This window comes from Dermacentor andersoni, chromosome 1 (genome assembly GCF_023375885.2).
Source record: "Dermacentor andersoni chromosome 1, qqDerAnde1_hic_scaffold, whole genome shotgun sequence".
NCBI classification, from domain to species: Eukaryota; Metazoa; Arthropoda; class Arachnida; order Ixodida; family Ixodidae; genus Dermacentor; species Dermacentor andersoni.
The window spans coordinates 313,959,257-313,983,738 of record NC_092814.1 but is presented as its reverse complement, the minus strand read 5'-3'; the positions used below and the strand labels follow the sequence as shown (position 1 = coordinate 313,983,738).

Genomic DNA, 24,482 nt, shown 5'->3' with positions numbered 1-24,482 from the left:
CGCGTGCGATGCTCTACCAATTGAGCTACCACGGCGCTGTTTTCCCACTCATCCACTCTAATTTGCATTAATTTATCGTTTCTTTATTTCAATTATCAAGCACAAGTAATTTCCCCTATGTTGTCCTTGGTGTCAGTGTTTGTTGGCTTCTTATGATATGACTATATATATATATATATATATATATATATATATATATATATATATATATATATATATATATACATACAAAGTTTCGTTAAACGTCGTGGCCCGCATGAACGTCAGCAGCGCTTTAGTGGCGCGTAACACACGGGGTGTGCTTTGCCAGGGGCCGCGATGTGCCCTCAGTTATATGCTCGAGACTCGTTGAAGGTGCAGTGGCGCCTTCGAAGACTCTCTCTCTGACGCATAGTGGCAGCAGTCGCCCAAAACGTGTTGCAGGTCATCAGGGGCGTATAGTATTGCAGAGTAGGGTATATATATCACAGTAAAGCAGTCGGCATGGCGCCCTTTATAAGTTTAGCCCTCCGTCGATTTTCTGCCTGCTAGAACGTAGTGTTGGGCAAAAATATGTCGGACATATAGTGATATTTCCGGCGCAAAGACGTGACAAACGAGTAGACCAAACAAGACAGAGTGCTGCGGCGATCCGTCTTTCAAGTCTATAGATTTGTGACGTCATTAGACAGTTTTAGCAGAGCGTTTGCTTGCGCTCCGCTCCGTACACGTTTCACGCGCACCGGTGGCTGCACAGAATGCATTTATTTCGCTTATCTAACAAGAGCGTCTTCCAGAGATGCCACTGACGTGCTCTCAGCTTGGCGGTAAAACGATTACGAAAGCAACTACACGCTCCCTGACGCACCGCTAAATCAGGTTCCTAGCGGAACGTGGTCAGCGTCCCACGTTCCGCTGCCGCTATGTGTGCTGTGCGCACGCGCGTCAGTGTTCCCGGTAGCGTTTTGCTGAGCGGCTGCATGCCAATTGTTGTGATAGGCCGGTCTGAGCGGAGCGGACCGTAAACGCTCCGCTAAAACTCTCTATTGGCCTACAGAAGTAGCACTATGCGACAGTGGACGTCATACTTTCGTTCGCGTATTCGGCCGAAAAACACACAGCAACTAAAATATTCATCTTCCGACTGCATGCTTTTCGGCGCGGGCATAAATGCGAGCATATTTCTGGCGCAATGAGGCCATTTTTAAGTGTGCGCCCACTCGTTTAGGGCAGGCATGTGTATACGCACCGCCCGGCAGGTGAGCGGTATGCCCTCGTTGTCCTTGTCAATGGGGTCCAGCATTCCCAGCTGCACGGCCAGCTCCCGCTTCTCGTCCGATATGATTGGAAACGGCAGGTCGTTCATGCGCAGGTCGTTGAACGCGATGATGTCCTGCGCAGTAAATACCGTGCGCCAGACAGAGAGCTTACTGTATGTAAAGCACAAACGGAGGAGTAGATGGCTGATTGCTTGGTCGTTGATTATGGTGTTCGAGTTCGAAATGCAACAACGCTCGTGTACTTAGATTTAGGTGCCCGTTATAGAATCCCAAGTGGTCAAAATGAATCCAGAGTTTCCCCGCTACGTCGTGCCTCGTAATCATATCGTGGTTTTGGCGCGTAAAGCCGCACAATTAAATATTAATAATTAACGAATTCTCACATTTTTCTCCAAGCACTCTCTGTAAAAGCACCATGTTGATTTTGTCAGATTGTTTTTTAAGGTTGCGCTGTCGGTGATGGTTGTCGAAATCCTGTCGGGTAGCCGAATGCCACCGTCTGGCTACTGCGTTGCGGTGAAGCACGCAAACTCTTGCAGAAAAAGCAGCCACTACAGCATCCATACCAGTTCGTCTTTCCATTCGTCGCGAGCCTCAATCGCTTCCATATATGCTAATGAAAACTGACTCTTTGATTGGGTATATCGAAAACACTCACAAAAAACTCAAATTATGAAACACTGTTTGCACTAACAAGCGGATCATTAAAAATTAGGAAAAAAAACATTATTTTATGTTATTTTATTTTATCAATACGCGTACTATATATATATATATATATATATATATATATATATATATATATGTGGTGAATACTAGAAAATAAACTAGAAGGCGCATTTGCCTTCTCGCATTAACCAGTGTGGGCAAGAGTGGTGCGACTCATCCACAATCGCTTAACTTTTGGTTTGGACTTTCAACCACATACAACCTCCCTTTTACGCCACTATCGCGCATCACAACTTCAAGCAACTACGCGCAAGGAGTGGTCCACTCTTGTTTATTGTCGTTCGCGCCTACTTCCGGTCCGACAATATACGTCGTCGGCGTTGTTGTAATTGTAATGATTGCAGTAATAGTAGTAGTAGTAGTAGTAGTTTTTGGTTGTCATTGTCAACATTCATGTTGCCGATTATGGTTTACGTCACTCCTTTGAAGACCAGAATAAGGCCGGCATACCACTCTCAAGCTAGCGCGCAGACAGACGGTTATACGACAGACGAGTGTCTGGAACAAAGCCTGACCGAACGTTGATGCGCACCGGCGCCAGGGAACTGCGTTATCGAGGATCGACGCAGTATTCCCTTACTTCACGCAGGTTCCCACCCGCTGCGGTTAAAGGCGCTGTGCTTGCGCCTCTTTTCATATCGAGACAAACAAACACGACCTTGTTGTCCGCGCAATGCGCACATGACACCGCGTGGGAAATGTCTCTTGCGCCTGCCACCTTCATTGCGCTGGTCTGCCCGTGGAATGCCAGTCATCGGAGCCCGCGCCGCATATTGCCGGTGGAAAGGCACGAGGATGACATATGCGCGCCGACTCTCACGCCGGAGTCGTATCCTTCTAGGCGCGAAGACTGCCAGCGAAGGTGTCTGTGGGAACTCGCGTCCCGACGGCCTCCCAGGCGCCGTTCACTGCCAATACTGCACGTGTAAAGGGGTGGCTTTGTTCTCTGAGAAAACTTTCTCGTCTCCACAGCCCGTCTCCCAATTTCGCTTTCGTTCCAGTGCCTCCTCAGAAATTGCCCCCATTATGCTAGACTGTGCAGCCGTGCGCCGCTCATTACGCTTCGAAGGAAATTTATTGCTCTGACATGCGGACAATCACAACTTACAGTTATACTTACACATGCTGCAACCTCTTTTTGTTTCTCGACGAAATATGCAGGACACTTGTGAAGCCGGACACAGAATACGCTCCATATAGGCAACATTGGGCCATTTACAGCTGGTTTAGGTACAAAAAGGGCGGGGGACATCTAAGCGCGAACATTCGAAAAGCATTAAGAATTAACTAGTTGGGTTATACGATTGCCCATGACATATGTGGGGGAATGGAAAGGCTGGGTCAGTGTTTCGGAGTGCTAGACTCTGGTGGCGGGCTGAGACCGTGATTGCGTGGGGCAAACTGAAGATGGGCAATGACTAGAGTCTAGCTTCGGGGACGCTCTCGCGTTGCCTTAAACACCTTTCCCTCCGAACGCGCGTTCCCTGGTCACGTTTCTGTTCTGAAGCTTAACCTACATCTCATAGTCTATCAAGTATAGTATGTATCAATGGCCTTCTCTCTCGAGCTCTGATTTAAACATTTACTTGGGCTCAGCTTTCACCATCGGTCACGGCAGTCGCCGAGTCTTACTAGGCTTTCCAAGCGCTCTTCTATCTGGCGAAGTGGCGACATGGGAAATTCTGACTGACGTTTTAAGCTGCCAGCTGTACGTCTGCGTGCTAGTTGGCACATTGTCAAAGTGTTGTAGCGTTGACAGTAGGTAGAGAGCTAGCGGTATTCTAGAAATCTCTACAGCCGCCACTAGGAAACTTCCGTTCCCTCGTCGACTGCAAAGTATAGCTGTTGTTGCAAACGGCTTTTGTTGGACACAGGGCAGCAGTGCAGTGCTACGCGTCCTATACTTTGTCTCAGTAGATGCAACTTGATTTGGGCCAATTCGTTCGTCTTGAGTAAAACTTGAAGCAGCGAGAAGAAGACGGAGACAACAATCGAAAACACACACAACAGGACGAGCGCTGTACTGCCAACTGCAAAATTTATTGAAAGATCACACAGTTTTTATAACATGTCAAAAAAAAAAAAAACAATACCCAAACAGTTGAAACGCGTGCGTACGGCCTTCAAGTATAGGTGCTTATGTACAAAATTTATCTCATATTTTGTTAGGCTGAGCGACGCAGTACTAACGCATTTATCTCCGGCTTTGGTAATGTAGAAAGAGTTCTACAATTTCTCTTACGTACCAGCGTAGCAACTAGCGCCCCAAGCGGCCCCGGCACGATACTAGCGTGTTTTCAATGGAACGAGCAGGTTTTTCGCGAATAACAAAAGCTGCAGGTCGTATATTGAAAAAGGCAGGTAGCAGACATGTTCTGGAAGACAATCCACACGAGCCACATGCAGTGATCCCTCTTTGGCAAGCAAGAATTTTGTTCCCAGAGCGGTCAAAGGTTCAGCAATGGAAGCCTGTGGAAACGACGAAAACTTATACTCATTTTCCAGACAAAAAGGGTATCTTTGATAAAACTACGGCGTGTATTATAAAAAACGATGTAGCGTATATAGCCCGGAGACTCAGCTTTCGATTGATGCCTATTTCGACTCTTTACACATGGCGTAACACTGTTTCCAAAATCGATTTTTGAAACACAGTTGTGCAAGTTCACGTGGCATATATAAAAACCTGAGCGTATCACTTGCAGAAATGATAGCAACCGGGGCCGAGTCCTTTAATCCCTCGCACCTATAGTTCCGCAACATGCTGGCAGTGATGCTTTCTTTCAACGCCACGTAGGACTGAGTTCGATAATCTCCCACCAGATGGCCGAAACACAAAACTCAAGATTTGGTTTCAGTTTTGGTTTTTTCAGGAGGGCTCTTCAAATATCATATTTTCTATTTTTACTTCCTAAAACGTAGCAATGGGTTGTTTATTTGTGAAGTCTTCGCTTTTATTATGAGATTTTATTCCTTGGACAACATAACAACAAGCATGCGCATGTCTTTGTGTTACGTTAAAAAAAATAATATCGTGGCTTGTAGCGTGGACATACTCAGGAATTCTGGACATTGCACGTGACCATTCTGTGGAACTTCAAGGCAATACACATGCATAACTAAATGGATAAAATTTTAAACACTTTTATTTCTACATAATAGCCGAGTATCAAGATGTTTCAACTGTCTGCAAGAAGGGTAGTCTTTTGTAACAATATATGCATTTATGGCACTTAGTCCGAACGTTGGTGGTGTGTTAAAGCTGTGTTTTGGTTGGGGATCGGCGGTTATGTCACACGACAGGCGCAAATAGTTTTGCACCCTCTCCGCAGAGGGCACCTTGATGTGAAGAAGCACGAAATTTAAACCCTAAAGCAATTTATTACAGCTGTAGTGCTTAACGAGACCCGCCGTGGTTGCTCAGTGGCTATGGTGTTGGGCTGCTGAGCACGAGGTCGCGGGATCAAATCCCGGCCACAGCGGCCGCATTTCGGTGGGGGCGAGATGCCAAAACACCCGTGTGCTTAGATTTAGGTGCACGTTAAAGAACCCTAGGTGGTCGAAATTTCCGGAGTCCTCCACTACGGCGTGCCTCATAAGAAAGTGGTTTTGGCACGTAAAACCCCATAATTTTAGTTCTGAGCGTAATTACAGAGCGAGTGTCATTCAGTATGTTTGCACGCGTAGGTTTTGTGATGCAACAGGGAAGGGAGTGTTTACGGGTGTGGCACACCTTGAGCGTGCGCGCGCGTGTACTTGCATTTGCGTGTGCGCGCGTGTTTGTGTCTCAGTATTTGAATATGCGTGCCCAGGAGTGCGCGTATGCATGTGCGAGCATACGCGTGTTTGTGTCTGCGTGCAGTTCCGTGTACGTGCGTGTGTACATTCTTGTGCGTGTATACATGCGTGGCCGCGTGTAAATGCGAATGCGGGCGAGCATTTGTCGTATCTCAGTGTGTTTGCGTTTGTGTGAGTGTGTGCGTGTGCAAGTGAGTGAGCTAGCGAGCATTTCCCCACTTACACCTACTCTTACGGATAAATGAGATATAGAGTTTATTTAAACCCATATTTAAATCTATGAGACAACAGTGAATGACATTGCATTTATAGCGTAATCTGTTTCTAAAAGCGAAATCAATGCAAAACAGAAAAGAAAAACAAAACGCTGTTCCCTTCCACTCTATGAAGAAGTATGACGAGTGAAGCAGTGTATGTGGGCCCCTTAATGGCGAACTGCACCTTCGACGGGAGTCGGCCCGGTATTGCACTATTTTCGGGATTGGCCAACGTATGGGGAGTCCTTAATTCCTGCTCCACCTCCTCCGCGGCTCGGGCCGGTATTGCACTAACGTCGTCACCAGCCCACGTATGGGGAGTGTTTATTGCCTGCGTCACCTCCGTTCATGGGTCGGCCCGGCATTGCACTGTTTCCTTGATCGGACCACGCATGGGAAGTGCTTAACACCTGCTTCACCTCCTCTGCGGGTCGGTCCGGTATTGCACTATCTACCGGATCGGCCCACGTGTGGGGAGTCTTTCTTGCTTACCATGTCAACGACACCAAAATTTCCTTGGATGGTAGCGGTATTCAGCTTCGCTGTAAAGAATTAGTGGCACCAGAGAAAGGGCACGAACCCTGGACCGATAGGTTAAAAGCATACCGCTGTACCGACTGAGCCACTCGGGCCTGCAAGGAACACGGCAAAAACTTTCGCCTGCATAGAAAACGCACTATTGGAAAAGAAAAAGAAGCTAAGCCATCATGTAGGATCATTAGGTTAAAAGCTTAATAGTCCACGAGAAAGAGCTACTCGCACCAGCTCAGAAGGGTTCAAAACTTTCGTACGTATAGAAAAGGAAAAAAAATTACGGCCTCACCCGAGTAGGGGGTCGAACCCTGGACCGTTAGGTTAAAAGCCTAACGCTCTACCAACTGAGCTACTCGGGCCTGCAAGAGACGCTGCCCAAACTTTCGCCTGCAAAAAAAAAAAAAAAATACGCACTAGTAGAAAAGAAAAAGAAGCTAAGCCATCATGTAGGACCATTAGGTTAAAAGCTTAATAGTCCACGAGAAAGAGCTACTCGCACCAGCTCAGGAGGATTCAAAACTTTCGTACGCATACAAAAGGAAAAAAAAGTTACGGTCTTGCTCGAGCAGGGGCTCGAAACCTGGACCGTTAGTTTAAAATCCTAACGCTCTACCGACTGAGGTACTCTTTTTTTTTCTTTATTACCGTTTTCATGGAACATACAAGATATACACACTTTACAAATGGTAAAAGTGCCACCAGTCTTTGGTGTGCACGTGGCTTTAAAAACGCCCAAGTATAGCAAGCTCGTTTAATAATCTAATCCATTCTGGTTTTTCATTTTGAGCATCGTAAACTTCTTATATGTAACAGACACTTTCAATAAAATACTCACGAGTACTTCGAGCATGTACATCCGCATGTCTAACGGCCATGCGCGTGCGCCACAGGCTGTGCAACCCTAATAACATAAACATGTCGTAAGGCACTCCTCCTTCGTTTTCCGTTGGGAGAAAACGGATGCCATAGGGTGTTATCGGCAAGTCTTTCTCTATAGTTCGCTGCAGGACATCCCAGTGAAACAAGGCGTCCCAGCAGTCTATGAATATGTGTTCAATTGTTTCTTGCTTATGGCATAGTAAACAGTCTAGAGACCAGGTAATAAAAGTACCTCTTTCCTGAAGCCTCGGTTTTACTGGTAGTGTATTGGAATGTAGTTGAAAAGAGAAAGACTTTGCCGATGGCTTTACAGGCATACGTTTTACCCTTTTCAGCACATTTCTTTCAGTACCTAGAATGAACATCGATCTGTACAGCGGTACTGGCAGTACTACGTACATCACGAAATCCAAGAAAAAACTGCGCAAAAAAAGGGACAGGACACAGAAAGAACCACACGACACGGGCGCAGACTAACAACTGGTTTAATGCACCATCGCCTCTTTCCATCGGTTCTTTCTGTGTCCTGTCCCTTTTTTTGCGCAGTTTTTTCTTGGATTTCGTAATGCTATACCAACTAGCCCCTCACCGTACGCTTCTAGACTACGTACATCAATTTAAACTTTATACTGACGTTTTTTAGGAACGTGACTGAGGTATTCCATCGAAAAGCGTACCTTCAGAAACCGAAATGCCCATATCACTTCTTTCAGAAATCCGCTCATAGGGCCACTGTTTACAACACAACTAGATATAATGAATTCAGGCAGAGCCGTACCTAGTCTCAGTTACATCACATTAATGAGGAAAGGGTCTTTTTGTTCTCTAAGAAACGCAAAACGAAACACTATCTGTTTCAAGAACAGATGTGTCAGTCCAAGCCCTCCTGTTATGACGGATCGAAATAAATTTGTTCGACTGGTTCGCTCCCACTTTGACCCCCATACGTACACTGCCAGTACCCTATGCAAACGCTTCACGCGCAATCTAGTCATAGACAATGCTTGCAATACATAGCACACTTTTGCAACTGCGAACAGGTTACAGACCGTCGCGCGGGCAAATATTGAAAGACTACGGCCACCCCATTTAACTTTCTTTTCTTGCACTTTCTTTGTTTCATCTTCCCAGAATCCCGCAGTCTCCTCGTAGTGCTCAACCGGCACCCCAAGGTACTTTGTCGGCGCAACGGTCCACTTCACATTCAAAAAAATAGGTGGGGTGTTTTCCCATGTTCCATACCATATCGCCAGGCACTTACCAAAGTTTATGACGCTACCCGTCATTTTACAAAACGATAAAACGTCCGTTACCGCGGGCGCGACACTTTCCTTATCGCTACAGAACAAAGCAATATCATCCGCATATATTAGCAGTTTTACTTCCGCTGACTGCAAACGAAAACCCATAATACTGTTGTTATAATTTTTCTGCAGAATGGTTCAAGGTATAACGCAAATAATGAAGGACTTAAAGGGCACCCCTGGCGCACACTTGAGCGTGCGTGAAAGCTCTCACCTACCTCCTTATTTATTATAAGGTTAGCGGTACACCTAGCATAACACGTCCTAACTCCATCTAAAAGCACCAAACCAACATTTACATAATCAAAAACAGCGAAAAGGATTTTGTGGGATACACGATCAAACGCTTTTTGTAGGTCAAGCTGCAGCATTGCTACATGCTCCCCCCACGCATCGCAACATTTTAGAATGGTTCGTGCAACATGAATATTTGTGTAGATTGATCTACCTTTGATTCCGTAAGTCTGATGTGGTCCTACAATTCGTGTTATAACTCGCTGTAACCTCTTTGCCAAGATTTTAGTAGATATTTTACAATCAACGTTAGTCAATGCTATTGGGCGGTAACACCCTACTGACAGCAATTTCCCCGAGTCTTCCGTTTTGGGAATGAGCACTATATGCGACCGGCCAAAGGACGGTGGTGCATATCTTCGTTTACATGCTTCAGGAATTACCTGATGCAAAATTAGGCTCACATCTTTTTTGAAGGCCCCATAGAAGGCCGCTCCCAACCCATCAGGTCCAGGAGACTTCCCTCGAGCTAAATCGTCAATGGCCTCTTCAACTTCCTTCTGGCTGATCGGTTCTTCCAGACATTTGCGGTCAACATCATCTAGTTTTGTCATGTTGGCAAGGAACTCTCGTTCGAACTATTCCGTGCTTCTTCTTCTTAGTCCTCTAAAAACGATCTCTCTATTTTTGCTTGTTCGTCAGTGACTTCATTCTTATAACCTATTTTCCGTTTTACGTTTTGCCTAGCGTAAGCCTTTTCATCTGCAAAGGCTCGCTTTGTGGGCGTTTCGCCGAGCCATAGCTTTTCGGCTCTTGCTCGCATAACCGCTCCTCTGTACTTATCTTTGTCGATAAGCTCCAGTTGGCTTTTAAGTTCATTGATATGCTTTGTGAATGTACCAGGCCTATCGGCTTCCACTCTGTACATAAAATCCAATTCTCGTCGTATTTCTTTCTGCTTTTTTCTTTCTTCGTATTTCATTACAGTCGCTTATTCTATTGCACAAATCTTTATTTCTTCTGTAAAAAAGCTCCCACCGTTCTTTCACGTCATCACTTCTCGCGAATAGCTGTTCGAACTTTTCCTTTACGCACTCTACAAATGATTCATTATGCAGCAGCTTGTCATTAAATAGCCACATTTTCCAATTAAAGCGCGAGGCCTCTTTATGCGTCCCAATTGTGACTGACACCAAACAATGGTCGCTGAATGACACATGTGTAACGGCATAACTATGGCACGCCGCTACTAAATGCAATGAAACGTATACCCTATCCAGTCTCGCGAGGCTCGCACGCTGGTAGTGTGTAAAGACTGGCTGCGTCCCATTAGATAATATATTTCCTATATCTTCTAGATTATGATCTTGCACCATTGCAATAAATCGTGAGGCACTCTTATCCCTTAGTGGGACATTTTTCACTCGATCAGCTACTAAGCAAACACAATTAAAATCTCCAAGCGTAATTATTTGTCTTTCACATATCAGGTACTGCTCCAGCCGTTCAAAAAACACGTCTCCTTCATTTTCGGCGTTCGGCGCATATAGGCAGATTATTCGCCAGCAAGACTCGGACATAAGAAAATCCACTATAAAATTTACCACTTTGGCACACAAGCACGGTCTCAACAACTATTCCTAAATTGTTTCTAATAAAAATGGCACATCCGCCTGACGTTTCGAAAGCATTAGAAACACAAACATCGTACCTTGCTCGGAAAGGCAGCACCATGCGGTCAGTTTGTTCCTCGCTATCTATTTTCGTCTCTTGTACAGCTACTACGTCCAAGTCGTTCTCCAAGAAAAGGTGACGTAGCTGATATTGTTTCTTTCTAGCATTTAAGCCTGGAACATTGATAGTCGCAATTTTTAGTGCTGTGCTGAGATTTCTCGCCATATATTAAAATTACATATACGCCATGGTGCATACGTCGTGAGCGCAGGCACACCAGAAAACCCGCAGCTTATTTCCAAGAAGCAAACCTATTCCCGATGCCTGCAATCCTCGAGCTTCGGCTTGGGTTGCACGGCAGAAGGCTCCAATCATTGTCCTTATTCGATAGTTGATGTGCGTCGATGTAGTCCCTAAGGAACCGCAGAGCGTCGAAGCTCGCGGCTACGTTGACGGTTTCAACACCGCTTTTCTGTCTGGTGGTATGTTGGGCTTGGGCTTCAATGTTGGTGGTTCCACAGATCCAACGACGTCTTGTCTGTCCGCCTCGTCCGTTGTAGCTTCGCGTCCTCGTTTGCCGACTGCGCCTCCGGTGGATTGTACCGTGACGTCCATGCTTTCCGTGTGTTGGCTCGCTGGATCCTTTGAAGGTTCACCGTATTCTGCGCTCACACTTGTCTTTTCAGGCACTTCCCTGACGTCGGGCTTTTCTACAAGGCTATGGTCTCCTTGCTGTTCGTTTTCTTGCGGATACGAGGGCGTGTCTGCTGGTCGCATCTCCTTTTGAGTCACTTGACTCGACGTTCCTGCAGCTTCTTCCGCGTCGGCTTCGTCCATGACGAGCTCTGCTGCGTCAGTTTTTCCAACTGGTCCTGTTACACTTGCGTACGTCTTTACACACGAACTCTCGTCATGCCCAAAACGACGGCACCGAGTACATCGAGGGACACGGCAGTCGCGTCTTATATGTCCTGCGGTGTGACACCGCAAACACACTGGTGCTCTTCCTGGCGCAATTAGCAACGCCAGTTCCCCACCAACACGAAGCTGATGTGGGAGGTCGTCAACCTTGACGCCTGCATGAAGCTTAATGCTCACCGTCCGCGTCATCGTACTCTTCTCGTGGATGCCATTCACACGCCACTTTTCTTTCACGACATCTGTTACCGTCCCGAACATGGCTAGTGCAGCACGTACATCTTCATCGGGAACATTGAAAAGCAACCAGTGAAACTTCAGGCGCAGGGCTTGATTCGCCGGGTCAACTACAACGCAGCGGCGATCCTTCACCTTCATTTCACCGATGGTCAGAGCCTTCTTCACGCCTTCCGCATTCTTGAAGGTGACGGCCCATACGTGACTCATCTGGTACGCCCCCAAGGCTAGCACCTCAGGGAGCAATGCCAGACGGTGCAACGTATCCCTGAAGTCTTCAACTCGATAAGGCCTGGCCCGAATATCGGCATGTAAAAATATGGTATTCAAAACTGTGCGACCTGTAGGCAATGTAGGCAAGATGACCTCGTAATCCTCATGTACAGCAGGCGCCGCATTCCTGTTACCGCGGCTATTCATTGCCGCAAACACCGCCCCATCGGAGCACATGATAACCACGTCCGCTCTCTTCGACAGACGGAAGTGGACTCGACTGAGCTACTCGGGCCTGCAAGGTACGCTGCCCAAACTTTCGCCTGCATAGACAATGCACTGTTTGAAAAGAAAAAGAAGCTAAGCCATCAACCATAACTGTTACGCTAAAAGCCTAATAGTCCACGAGAAAGAGCTACTCGCACCAGCTCAGAAGATTTCAAAACTGTCGTGCGCATAGAAAAGGTAAAAAGTTACGGTCTCACTCAAGCAGGGGCTCGAATCCTGGACCGTTAGGTTAAGAGCCTAATGTTCTACCGACTGAGCCACTCGGGCCTGCAAGCAAGTCTGCCAAACTTTCGCCTGCATAGAAAACACACTATTGGAAAAGAAAAAAAAGTTAAGCCATCATGCAGGACCATTAGGTTAAAAGCTCAATAGTCTACAAGAAAGAGCTACTCGCACCAGCTCAGAAGGATTGAAAACTTTCGTGCGCATAGAAAAGGGAAAAGGTTACGGTCTCGCCCGAGCCCGAACCTTGGTCCGTTAGGTTAAAAGCCGAACGCTCTACCGACTGAGCTATTCTTTTTTTTCTTTATTTCCGAAGTTCACATGAGAAACGAAAAAGTCACAAACAATAAAACACTTCAGCTACACTTGAGCTGAGGCGAGCTAAGATAAAATTTCTTTAACTTCACTAGATCATCAAGAAGTGCTACCCACTGAGGTGGGTCATGCTGTGCCTGGATATATTTCCTAAGGTAAGCAGCGCTTTCAATAAAGTTTTCACGTGCACTGCAGGTATTAATGTCTACATGCCTTACTTGCATACGTGTTGTCCACAAGCTGTGGAGGCCAAGAAGCATGAGCAAGTCAGGGTACATCTTCGTGATCAACCGGTAAAAACCTGATACCATAAGGGTCTAGAGTTAACTCTTTCTTGATAGTTCTCTGTAGGACGTCCCAGTGGAATATTGCGTCCCAGCAGTCTAGAAAAACATGCTTGATTGTCTCTGGCTTCTTACATAACAGACAGTTCGTTGTCCAAGGGACAAAGATTCCCTTTTCTTAAAAAAAAATTAAATTGTGGAGTTTTACGTGCCAAAACCACTTTCTGATTATGAGGCACGCCGTAGTGGGGGACTCCGGAAATTTCGACCACCTGGGGTTCTTTAACGTGCACCTAAATCTAAGTACACGGGTGCTTTCGCATTTCGCCCCCATCGAAATGCGGCTGCCGTGGCCGGGATTCGATCCCGCGACCTCGTGCTCAGCAGCCCAACACCATAGCCACTGAGCAACCACGGCGGGCTCCCTTTTCTTCAAGCCTTGTTTTGACAGGTAGTGTATTAGAGTGTAACTTGAAAAAGGATGTTTTCCCTCCTGGCTTAACTGGCATCTTCTTCATTCGCGTTAATATATTCTCCCCTGGGCCTCCACAGTAAGGAGCGTGGTGCAAAGGCACCGGCAGCATGGTGTCCACGATATCTTTATAAAGCCTTTTCTTGGGAACACTGTGCAAGTAGTCTGGGGAAAAACGCACTTCTAACAACTTATAAGAAAGCACAACCTCGCGCAAAAATTCAGTTACAGCACCGCACATGTTTTCACGAGACGACAGTATGCTTCTTGGGAGTAACCTTTGCAATCGCACCTGTATAACCGTTCTTAAGAAGGCGTCATTGATCACGGAAGAAAATAAAGCATGATACCACTTGACGCAAAAACAAGTGAACCAGTCCAAGGCCTCCACTCTTAACTGAAAGAAACAGGTTTGTTCTCCTGTCTTTTTCCCAGGTCGACTTCCAAAGAAATACCGCATATACACGATGCAATTTTTGAATAGAGGTCCGCGAAGCACGCAACACGTACATGAGGTACCATATTTTAGAAATGAGAAAGACATTGCAGACAAAGGCACGCGAAAAGATAGATTCCTTCCTTGCCACGCTCCCGCTTTCTCTCGCCCTTGACGTCTCTTCATTCAAAGTGGGCTGGGATCGCGATAACATTCTAGGGGCACACCAAGGTATCGCGTTGGCATGGGAGACCATTGCAGCCGCGAGAAAAATTCCGGTGTAATATCCCATTCACCGTGCCAAATCCAGAGCTTTTTTCCCAGTTTACTTGACATCCACTCTGGTTACAAAACCTTTCCAGAATGTTCATAACTTCACAAATGCTATCTCTGCTCGTGCAAAATACCGCTATGTCGTCCGCATACGCAAGAAGTTTCACCTCAGCAGATTGCAGCTTGAAACCCGTGACGTAATCGCTGTTGAGAATGGCCAGACACAAAGGTTCTAGATACGCTGCAAAAAGCAGGGGAGAGAGCGGACAACCCTGCCTCACCGAAGAACGCACTGCGAGGCGGTCAGTAAGGTCACCATTAACTATAATACGCGTCATACAATTTGCGCACGCCATTTTTACTCCTACTATTACACTACCCAGGTTAGCATGCTCTAGAATACAGAAAAGAATATCATGCGAAACGCGGTCGAACGCTTTTGCCAAGTGCAGCTGTATCATAGCTACCTGGCTTCCAAGGGCGTCATCACATTCCAATACGGTTCTGGCCACATGTATATTTGCTGCAATGCTGCGACCTCTGATGCCACAGGTTTAATGCGGCCCTACTAATTTATCGATTACACTCTGAAGTCGTCTGGCTAGTACCTTCATGTACATCTTGTCGTCAACATTAGTGAGGCTGATAGGTGTGTAGGAACTCACTAACATTCTTTTCTCCGGATCATCAGACTTGGGAATAAGTACAGTGTGTGAAATACCAAAGGACAATGGTACCTTTTTACGTTCACAGGCTTCTGTTATCACATGTAACAAGAACTCAGAAACAATGTTTAAGGGCTTTATAGAAGGCAGCGTTCAGCCCATCTGGCCCCGGAGCTTTTCCAGACGGAAGATCATCTATTGCTTTATCGATCTCTTCCAAAGTAATAGGCAATTCAAGACGCTCCCTTACATCATCGTCGAGTGTTGGCATTAGTCGTAGAACATTCACTTCAAACCCTTGCGCATGCTCGCGCCTATTGCTAAAAGGTTCAGCAAAGTGTTCCGTAATAGCGCGCTGACTATCACTAGGGTCGTTTGTAATGTGCCCTTCGTATCTTACTTGCCTGATTTCCTTCTGGAAAGCGTACCGCACCTCTTTTCATCTGATAGCGCCCGTTTTGTAGGCGCTTCGCCTGCGCACAAGTTATGGCTCCTTGAGCATATAACTGCTGCTCTGTACCTGTCAGTGTCAATTCTTTCGATCTGACACTTCACGTCTTTCATTTCTGTACTAAAATTTCCTGGCCGATTGGTTTCCATGCTAACCAAGTACTCGAGTTGTTCGCGAAGTTCCTTTTCTTTTTCTTTCTGTTTATACCGAATTACCCTACTCTTTTCTATTGCTTTGAACTTTATTCGTTTTTTGAAGCTTTCCCATTCAACTGCAAAGCAGTCCGTTTGCGCTGCTAGTACACCATCAAGAACGCTTTTAATTTCCTTGACAAATTCTTCATCGCCTAAAATTTTCTCATGTAGTTTCCAAAGGCACCAATTAAAGCGTGATTTCCTTCCCTTCGTTCCAAAAGTCGCACTCACAAGGCAATGATCACTAAACGACACAGGTTTGACATCATAGGCAGTGCATAGTCACACGAGATTAGCAGAAGCATACAGCCTATCTAATCTTGCGTGACTGTCCCGTTGAAAGTGTGTGCATTCAGGCCGCGTTCCAGCCGAAAACACACTTCCAACGTCCTCCAATAAATAATCGTGCACAAATTTAGTCGACAATTAAGCGCTGTTGTTCCTCGCTGGTCTACACTTCACTCGGTCAGTAGCAGCACAGACAATTAAAGACTTCCAATAGAAGCAACACCTTGTCACAATTCAAGTATGGCTCAATGGAATAAAAAAAATTACGCTCATTTTCAACATTGGGGGCATAAACAAACACAACGCGCCAGTTCGAGAAAGAAAAATCATCAACCAAGAGGCTGCCACTTTCACATGCAAATACAGACTCCACACTTATACCTAATGTGTTGCGAATGAAGAGAAGGCATCCACCCGAAGCCCCAATGGAGTGACACATACTTCAAAGTTGGCGCGGAGAGGAGACACCATGCAGTCAGGATGTTATTGTGACTATATCTTTGATTCTTGCAGAGCTATTAGGTCAAGATCATTATCAAGAAGCAGGCGATTAAGCTGACATTGCCACCTTCGTTCTCCCAGCTCTCTAACATTCAAAGTTGCTACACGCAATGGGGCTCTTAGCTCAACTACCATACGTTTACGTAATAAAAAGGGGCCCGATCCGCATGGTGCCTACCTCTGTCGACCATGTGACTCTCCTGACTGATGTTCCGCAATGATGTTTCGTATGTCTGTCTGGCCACCCAAAGGGTTGTCTGGTGGTTGTCTAGAAATGGTCTGAGGCACTTCCACGTCGCATCCTCCATTTTAGATGCACGCATACACAAAGTGTGAGCCGAAAACACTATGTCGCTGGACGCAAACCGACGCTGACATTCAACGGTACACACAAAAAAATTACGGAGGCGGTTTACCCGCCTGCCACGACTCGGCCAAAAGGTTTCGCCGCGGCTTCAACGACGCACGTCGACTTCCTGTGGTTTTTGGCGGCGGCTCCCCACTGCTACCACCAGGCTGCAGGTTCGCACCGGCGCTCTCTTCGTGGGACCGTTTTCCAGCGGTTAGGACAGTCGCTTCATCGTCGGCGCCCATGGCGTCGACAATGCGAGGCTTCACGCTGTCGGGGGATTTCAACGAAACTTTCGTAGCGGCCACCGCACTGTGACCGCCGTCGTTTTCGGAGTCACGCTGCACTAGCTGAGATGCCACCACTGCAGGAGACGTCTACATTGTCGTCGTCTTCTGCTTAACCAGAGGCGTAAACGAAGGGCCATCTTTCGTCGCCGTTTTCCCAGTTGTCCTTGCTGCCTCTTCAGCGTCCGCCTCATCCATCAAATGCTCCGAGGCATTTCCACTGGTTCCAGGCCCGGCGATGCTCGCATACGTACGGGGGCCATCACCGTCTTCGTGACCGGAACACCGACAAGCTCCGCATAGCGGGACCTTACACTCCCGACGAATGTGTCCCGTACCTCGGCAGCGAAGACATAACGCAGGCCTTCCAGGTACAACGACGAGCGCCAACACCCCCCCCCCCCCCCCCCAACGTTAAGCTGGTGCGGAAAGTCGTCCAGTTTAACACCAGCTTTCAATTTCAGCATAACCATCCGTTTCAGCACACACCAGCGCTCCCGGGCTACCTCGGAGACCTTTCTGTACAGTGCAAGCGCGACACGCATGTCCTCGTCCGTCCGGCACGGTGTGAAGCAGCCAATGGAGCTTGAGACGTACGTCCTGGTTCGCCGGGTCAATAACCAAGCAGCGGCGTTCTTTGACGCGCAGCTCACCGACGCCTGCAATCTTCTTAACGGCATTCGCATCCTTCAGCGTGATGGCCCAGACATGGCTCACCGATACGCCCTCAGGGCGATAACATCCGAGAGCAGCGATTGCCTAGCTATTGGGTCTCGAAAATCGTCCACGCGGTACGGGCCGGCCCTGATATCCGCGTGCAAAAAAACTGTATTTAAAATTAACGCCTGGTTGGAAGACTTCGCAGAAGAACCTGGTAGTCGTTTTCCTGTTCCATAGCCCTCTTACCGGGGCCAGAACTGGCCGCTGAAGCCGCTGCCACGAAGCCCGCCATCATAAGTCCGTCACACTTGGTGGCCGGAAGCAGAATTCCTACCGACTGAGCTACTCGGGCCTGCAAGGAACGCTGCCCAAACTTTCGCCTGCAATAAAAACGCACTGTTGGAAGAAAAAGAAGCTAAGTCATCATCCAGAACCGTTACGTTAAAGGACTAACGGTCCACGAGTTAGAGCTACTTGCACCAGCTCAGAAGTATTCAAAACTTTCGTGCGCATAGAAAAGGAAAAAGTTACGGTCTCGCCCCACCAGGGGCTCGAATCCTGGACCGTTAGGTTAAAAGCCTAACACTACACCGACTGAGCTACTCGGGTCTGCAAGGAACGCTGCCCAAACTTTCGCTTGCATACAAAACGCACTATTGGCAAAGAAAAAGAAGCTAAGCCATCTACCGGAACTGTTACGTTAACAGCCTAATAGTCCACGAGAAAGAGCTACTCGCACCAGCTCAGAAGGATTCAAGACTTTCGTACGTGTTGAAAACCAGGAAGCGGAGCCGAAGTGGAGAACGTCTTTATTCGACGCTTGTAAAACCAACTAAAAAAAATGCAGGCGCGCGCTCGGCTCCACGCTCGTTTCTAACTTAGGCTTCTCGTCTTTTTCGGAGCATAATATTTAACAACAGCTCCCGGCCGAACAATTTGTGTATGCTTGTTTCTTTTCAAGACGGAGCTTGTCCAGCAGATTCTAGGTGGTACAGCATCTGTACCGGCCTGCGCAACGTGTTGTCACTAGAAGTGCGTTCTTTGCATGAGCGAACTTTGCCGTCGCTGCCCGGAAATAATTCTGTCACTTGCCCCATCGTCCACAATTGTCTTCGGGAGTTTAATTCTTTTATCAGTATTATGCCTCCAAGCTTCACTGATTCTGAGTGCATATATAGTTTCATTAATGTGAGCTGAAGGAAGTTCTTGGAGGTACTCACGTCGCCACCGGTTCCAGAGCATGTTTAACACATGTTCTCTGTGTTTCCATCTTCGCTGATGTACTTCGCGTGACGACGATGTCTTTTTTGTTGCTGTGTTCGACAAGTCTGGAGGAAGCATAGTCAATCTTTGGCCTATGAGGAAATCACTTGGCGTAAGCAGCATTGGTTAAGAGGCTTCTGGATACACAAGTTTTATCGGTCGTGAGTTTACCATCGCTTGAACTAGATAGAGCGTGGTCGAAAGTTCTTCATAGTTAAAGAAATTGTTTCCCAGTGTTTTCTTCAATGTAGACTTCACAGATCTAATGAGTCGTTCCCAAAATCCTGTGGCTTCCGAAATACGATTGTTCTTCCCGTGATTCATTAATTCATAAAGTCGCTGGATCTACCTTGAGGCCTTTCTAAATGTCTTAGCATGGTCGGAATATACTATCTTACAAATTTCTCGTCGTGCGACAAATCGTTTAAATGCTCGCAGGAATTTGTCGTAAGTGAGACTGGTGACAAGCTCCAGATGAACCGCTCTGACGACTGCGAATGTGAAGATGAACATATGACACTTCTTCGTTGGTCCTCCGTTATATTTGTGTAGAAGTGGTCCGGCAAAATCAATAGCACTGACTTCGAACGGTGGAGAAGGCTGAACTCGTTCAGCTGTCAGAGGCGCGAAGGACTCCGAGTATTGCTTGCAGGAATATCGCCGGCAGACTGTGCATTCGTGAATGACTTTCTTTACAACCTGCCTGGCCCTCATTATCCAAAAGTTTTCTCTCAGTTCAGTCAAAAGAAAACTGAGTCCAGCGTGTAAAAGTCGTTGGTGTTTCTTCTTGATCAACCACATTGTGAATGTGTCTGACGCAGGAAGCAGAATGGGGTGCTTGGAACTTTCCCGGAGGTTGCTGAACTGAAGACGACCTCCCAAGCGAAGAAGCCCCAATTCGTCGTGATATGGTCTGAACCGCTGGAGTGTAATGTCCATTCTGTTGACATCCGGTCCAAATACTTTATCTTGTGTTCGACGGATCCAATAAATTTTAGCCTCTTGTACTTCAGTTGCGTCTAAAGATGCCTTCTGTCTGGTGTCTGTGTACCTGCAATTTCTAGAAAATCGTTGTAGCAGCGCAGTTACATCCATGAATCGGTTATAAGAGCTGTAGTCGTTGATGTTTACAATTGCAAGCACTGGTCGAGCAGCTACTTTCAAACACGTAGTTTCCTCTTCTAGGCCGACTGTATCCTGAATTGCTGCTGCTGTACAGGTATTTTCTTCTATTTCGACTGTATCCTCGGTGTAGCAGGGCTCGTCGATTGTCGTCTCAGTGTAGAGAAAGTTTCGTCCTTTCCACCAAATTGAACTTTGTAAGAGCTGCTCCGCATTGCATCCTCTTGACAATAAATCGGCTGGATTTTGATCACTCGGACAATGTCTCCACATGTTCAAATCAGTTAGGGAGAGTATCGCCGTAACTCGGTTTGGTACGAGCTGTTCCCAGCGTTTCGCTGAACGGCGTAGCCAATGAATTACGATCATAGAATCTGTCCACATAACTGTTTCAATGCCCTCTAGATTTAGGGCATGTTTCACTGTTGCAGTTAGTAGAGCTGCAACGAGGGCTAATCAGTTCTAATCTTGGCGCAGTTATCTTTTTATAGGTGCGACTCTTGACTTGGCTAGTAGTAGCTGAACTGTTGTGGCTGCCTTGAAGCTAAAGCACGGCGCCGTGCGCAACTGGGCTAGCGTCACTAAAAGCGTGGATTGTAACCTGCACATTCTTATACAGGAGGGTTTGACCAAAATGTCTCTCAACTTCTAGCTTATTAACAGTTCTGAGGCCTTTAGTCCACGCTGTCCACTCTATAAGGAGAGATCCAGGAAGTGGCGCATCCCAGGTGTATTTCTCTAACCACAGCATTTGTATAATTAGCTTCACTACCAGCACGAACGGCGCTAAGAATCCAAAGGGATCGTACATGAGTGAAGCGAAGCTCAAGATCTGGCTCTTCGTAACCCTTTGTTCGTTGAATCATTCCAACATCTTCGTTAGTGATGGCTTTAATATGTCTTTGTTGGTATCGCGAACGAGACCAAGAATCTTCATTCTTTTTCTAGATCGAACTGTACCGTTACATCTGTACTATTGTAAAAGTTTCGTAAGTGCCCATAATTTGTCGTACACTTTGTTAGATGCATTCATGTCTCTTTCAAGATACTGAAACAATCGCTAACGACTTGCTGCACTTCTTCGTTGTTCTTTGCCCCGATAACCAAGTCATCTACGTAGAAACTATCTTTCAGTAGTTTGGCAGTAGAAGGGTATTAGTCTTCTACCATTTGGAAGTGGTGTCGCAGAGTTGCAGCAAGGAGAAAGGGACTGCTGCAGGCGTCAAAAGGAACCCTTGTCATGCGCAATTCTTCAATATTGGAAGACCCTTCTTCAAACCAGAACTAACGAAACGCGTCTCGGTCTTGTTAAGCCAGCGATATTTGAAGAAACACTTTTTCGATGTCGGCGGCAATTCTAATCTTGAAGCTGCAAAACTTCAGCAGTAAGTCGAGGATGTTGAGGTTCGAATTCGGCCCTGTCCACAAGACGTCGTTGAGTGAAAGTGAGTCCGAAGCATGAGAAGAGGCGTCGAATACCACCCGTGCTTTAGTCGTAGTTCTGTCGCGTCGCACTACTGCTCGATGTGGTATATAGTACGTGATATGTTCACTCGTACTGTCCCTTGTGACCTTCTCAGCGAAGCCTTTGTTATAGTAGTTCCTAATGGCAGTGTCATATTCCTTCTGAAACTCTGCTTCTCGATGTAGCGTTCTCTGCAAGGACTCCAGTCTCTTTAACGTGACGTCCCAGTTATGTTTAAGCTGGGAACAATTGCTGCGCCAGGGCAGTTCAACTTGATAGCGACCATTGTTTCTAATAGTTGATTCCACGAAGTTCTTAAGGAGGTGTTTGTTATCTTTCGAAAGTCTCTCTTCGTTAGTCAGTCCCAGATGTTCTACTTCCCAGAAAGACTTCAATTGCTGGAAAACATTGGCTTCCGTTAGGCATATGTTGAAGTTCCTTACGGTTTCTGGCTTGTAGAACTTAGGTGGACTTCTGGTATCTCCATGAAGTGTCCATCCTACAATAGTTTCGATGGCGGTCAAGCAGTCGTCCAGTCGATGAATTCTTCCACTGACGAGCTGCCAGTAATAGTCTGCACCTATAAGGACGCTTATTCCAGGCTCAGGCGAGACCAGAACTGTGTTGACGTCAGCCAAACGTAAGTTCTTGCTGTTCAACTTTGCAAGTACACTTGTCTCTGTCAATGCTGACAAGTGATGGCATATTTCGGGAACTTCTATAGCCTCTACTTCAAGTGAGTTTGAGTCGTACTGGCTATGCAGCATGACTCGTACTTTCCGATAATATTTCCGCGGTGCTGAAACGTTTCCAATTCCCGAGATGGTGAGCTGCTCTTCGGCTAACACAGTGGCTTTCAGCTTCCTAGACAATTCTTCCGTGATGAAGCTGCGCTGACTGCCACCATCAATCAACATTCTTACAAAGCATTTGCTTCCAGTGCCCAGAGCCCAGACTTGGGCGGTCTGCAGAGGAACTGTGTACTTTAGCGAGTCTGTTGACGAGCTGGAAACAGTTGTCTGCGTTCCTGTATTCTGCTTCCATTTTGGGTATTCATAATGTCGTCCCTTGCATTTCGCACAGCTTAGTCTCTTTCAGCTTCGGCATTCCTTAGCTTTGTGAAATTGTCTAGCGCCGCGGAAACAGCAGCCGAATTTGCGTAGTTTCTCTTTTTTCTCGTCTAATGTTAGTTTCGTTGGGCAGACATCCACCGAGCAATCTTTGACTCCGCATAATATACAACTCTCTGAAGTCAGTTTTACGATTAACATAGATGCAGAACCTTGGAAATGCTCATTGGATTGTCGTTTTGCGGTTGAGGCTTGTTCTCTTTTGTAAGAAGTCAGCATTATAGCCTGTTCCCGGTTTCTTACTTCAAGGCTCAAGAAGTCTAGAAGAACAGGCATTTCATTTAGCCTGTCACTAGCAACGGCTGTATTTGTCGAAGAAAAGATACGCTAAGTATAACGGAATACCATTTCTTGCTGAAGATTTTGTATTATAGCAGTTTTCAGAAGCCCTCCATATTCTTTTTCTTCGACACCAAGGTTGTGCAGGGATCTCACGCGCGTCTGCACTTCTTCATGCAACCTTTGAAGCTCTTCGAAATTTCGCAAGAACGAACTTTACGTAGGTTTAGAACACGACGCATGTGGTCGGTAAAAATCAGTGACTTCTGACCAAATCTTTCTTTAAAAAGTTCTATAGCTGTGCTATAGCTTTCGTCAGTTGTCGACATGTCGCTGATGACACCTTCCGCTTTACCCATCAAGTAGCTCCGAAGATATTTCAATTTATCTACGTCTGTGATATATCGGTTCTGGTGAACCGTAGACTCACATTGATCCCCGAATTCTGGCCATTTAATGGGGTCACCATGAAACTTCGGCACATAGAGCTTAGGTAGCTTAACGTGCGTGCGTGCTTGATGAAAGTCATCGTGAGATGCGTCCGTAGTCGCTGTTTGCAGAGCGGATAAAATGCGTTCAGCGTGGGATTTCGCGAGGACGATAGATTTTTGATAATGTCCGACGCTTTGAAGCTCATCCTCAAGGTTATCATCGGTAACATGCTCTTTTACTTGGTTATCAAGGTCCGCAAGCATAATTTCCTTTATCTTCAATAGGTTAAGATGGTCGGTCAGCTCACCAGAAGGTGTTGGTTCCGTTTGCATAAGACTTGTCATGTCGTTGTCGGTGACCGCCGCTCTAACGGTAGCACGCTTCCGTCGTAGTCTTTCCATGTCGTCAAATCGGGTAATCGGAGGCCTCGTGAGGGCGTGAATCGTCCTTCGATTCTGTCCCAGCGTTGCCGCTTTGATCGCGTTGGTCGGTCGTCCTCTTCAGGTAGCTCGCTTTATCGTCAGGGGTCTTCAACTGTAGATCTGATATCCTGGTCACGGCACCATAAGTTGAAAACCAGGAAGAGGAGCTGAAGTAGAGAACGCCTTCTTTATTCGAAGCTTGTAAAACCAACTAAAAAAATGCAGCCGATGCTCGGCTCCAGGCTCGTTTCTAATTACGGCTTCTCATCTTTTTCGAAACCTAATATTTAAAAGTACGCATACAAAAGCGAAAAAGTTACGGTCTCGTCCGAGCAGGCGCTCGAACCCTGGACCGTTAGGTTAAAAGACTAACGCTCTACCGACCGAGCTACTCCGGCTTTTTTTTTCTTTATTGCCATTCTTTGACAACTGAAACAGACATACAGATGGCGTAAGGATGATATGTACAGTGCTCTGGTGATATAACCACCTGCCGTCATTTGGCAGGAGTGCATTGTTAGAACCGCTTTAGACAGACGAGTTCATCTAACAAGGTAGCCCATTCAGGCTTATCTAGTCGTGCATTGCAAGCCTCGCGCAAGAACAAAATACTTTCAGTAAAGTGCTCTCTAGCTGGGCGAATAACCA

General features: G+C 46.6%; 2 protein-coding genes and 2 non-coding genes across 4 annotated transcripts in view; all 4 read right to left on the bottom strand.

The window, feature by feature from the left end:
• The window catches only part of LOC126548087 (peroxiredoxin-6-like), a 150,255-nt gene that overhangs the window by 9,491 nt on the left and 116,282 nt on the right, over window positions 1-24,482 (bottom strand). The window contains exon 3 of the mRNA XM_050196184.3: window positions 1,229-1,372. Within this exon, the coding sequence (XP_050052141.1) occupies window positions 1,229-1,372 (144 nt within the window). The remainder of the gene's footprint in view (window positions 1-1,228; window positions 1,373-24,482) is intronic.
• TRNAK-UUU (transfer RNA lysine (anticodon UUU)) lies at window positions 6,864-6,936 on the bottom strand. The gene has a single exon. It is a non-coding gene; the product is annotated as a tRNA-Lys (tRNA).
• Window positions 11,113-12,273, bottom strand: LOC140215502 (uncharacterized). Its single transcript, XM_072286019.1, has one exon. It carries the CDS (start codon window positions 12,271-12,273, stop codon window positions 11,113-11,115), a length of 1,161 nt encoding a protein of 386 aa, XP_072142120.1.
• TRNAK-CUU (transfer RNA lysine (anticodon CUU)) lies at window positions 12,519-12,591 on the bottom strand. The gene has a single exon. It is a non-coding gene; the product is annotated as a tRNA-Lys (tRNA).

Bases quoted from the DNA above. Each gene is read 5' to 3' on its own strand.
- LOC140215502 (XM_072286019.1), bottom strand. From the start codon at position 12,273: ATGTGCTCCGATGGGGCGGTGTTTGCGGCAATGAATAGCCGCGGTAAC.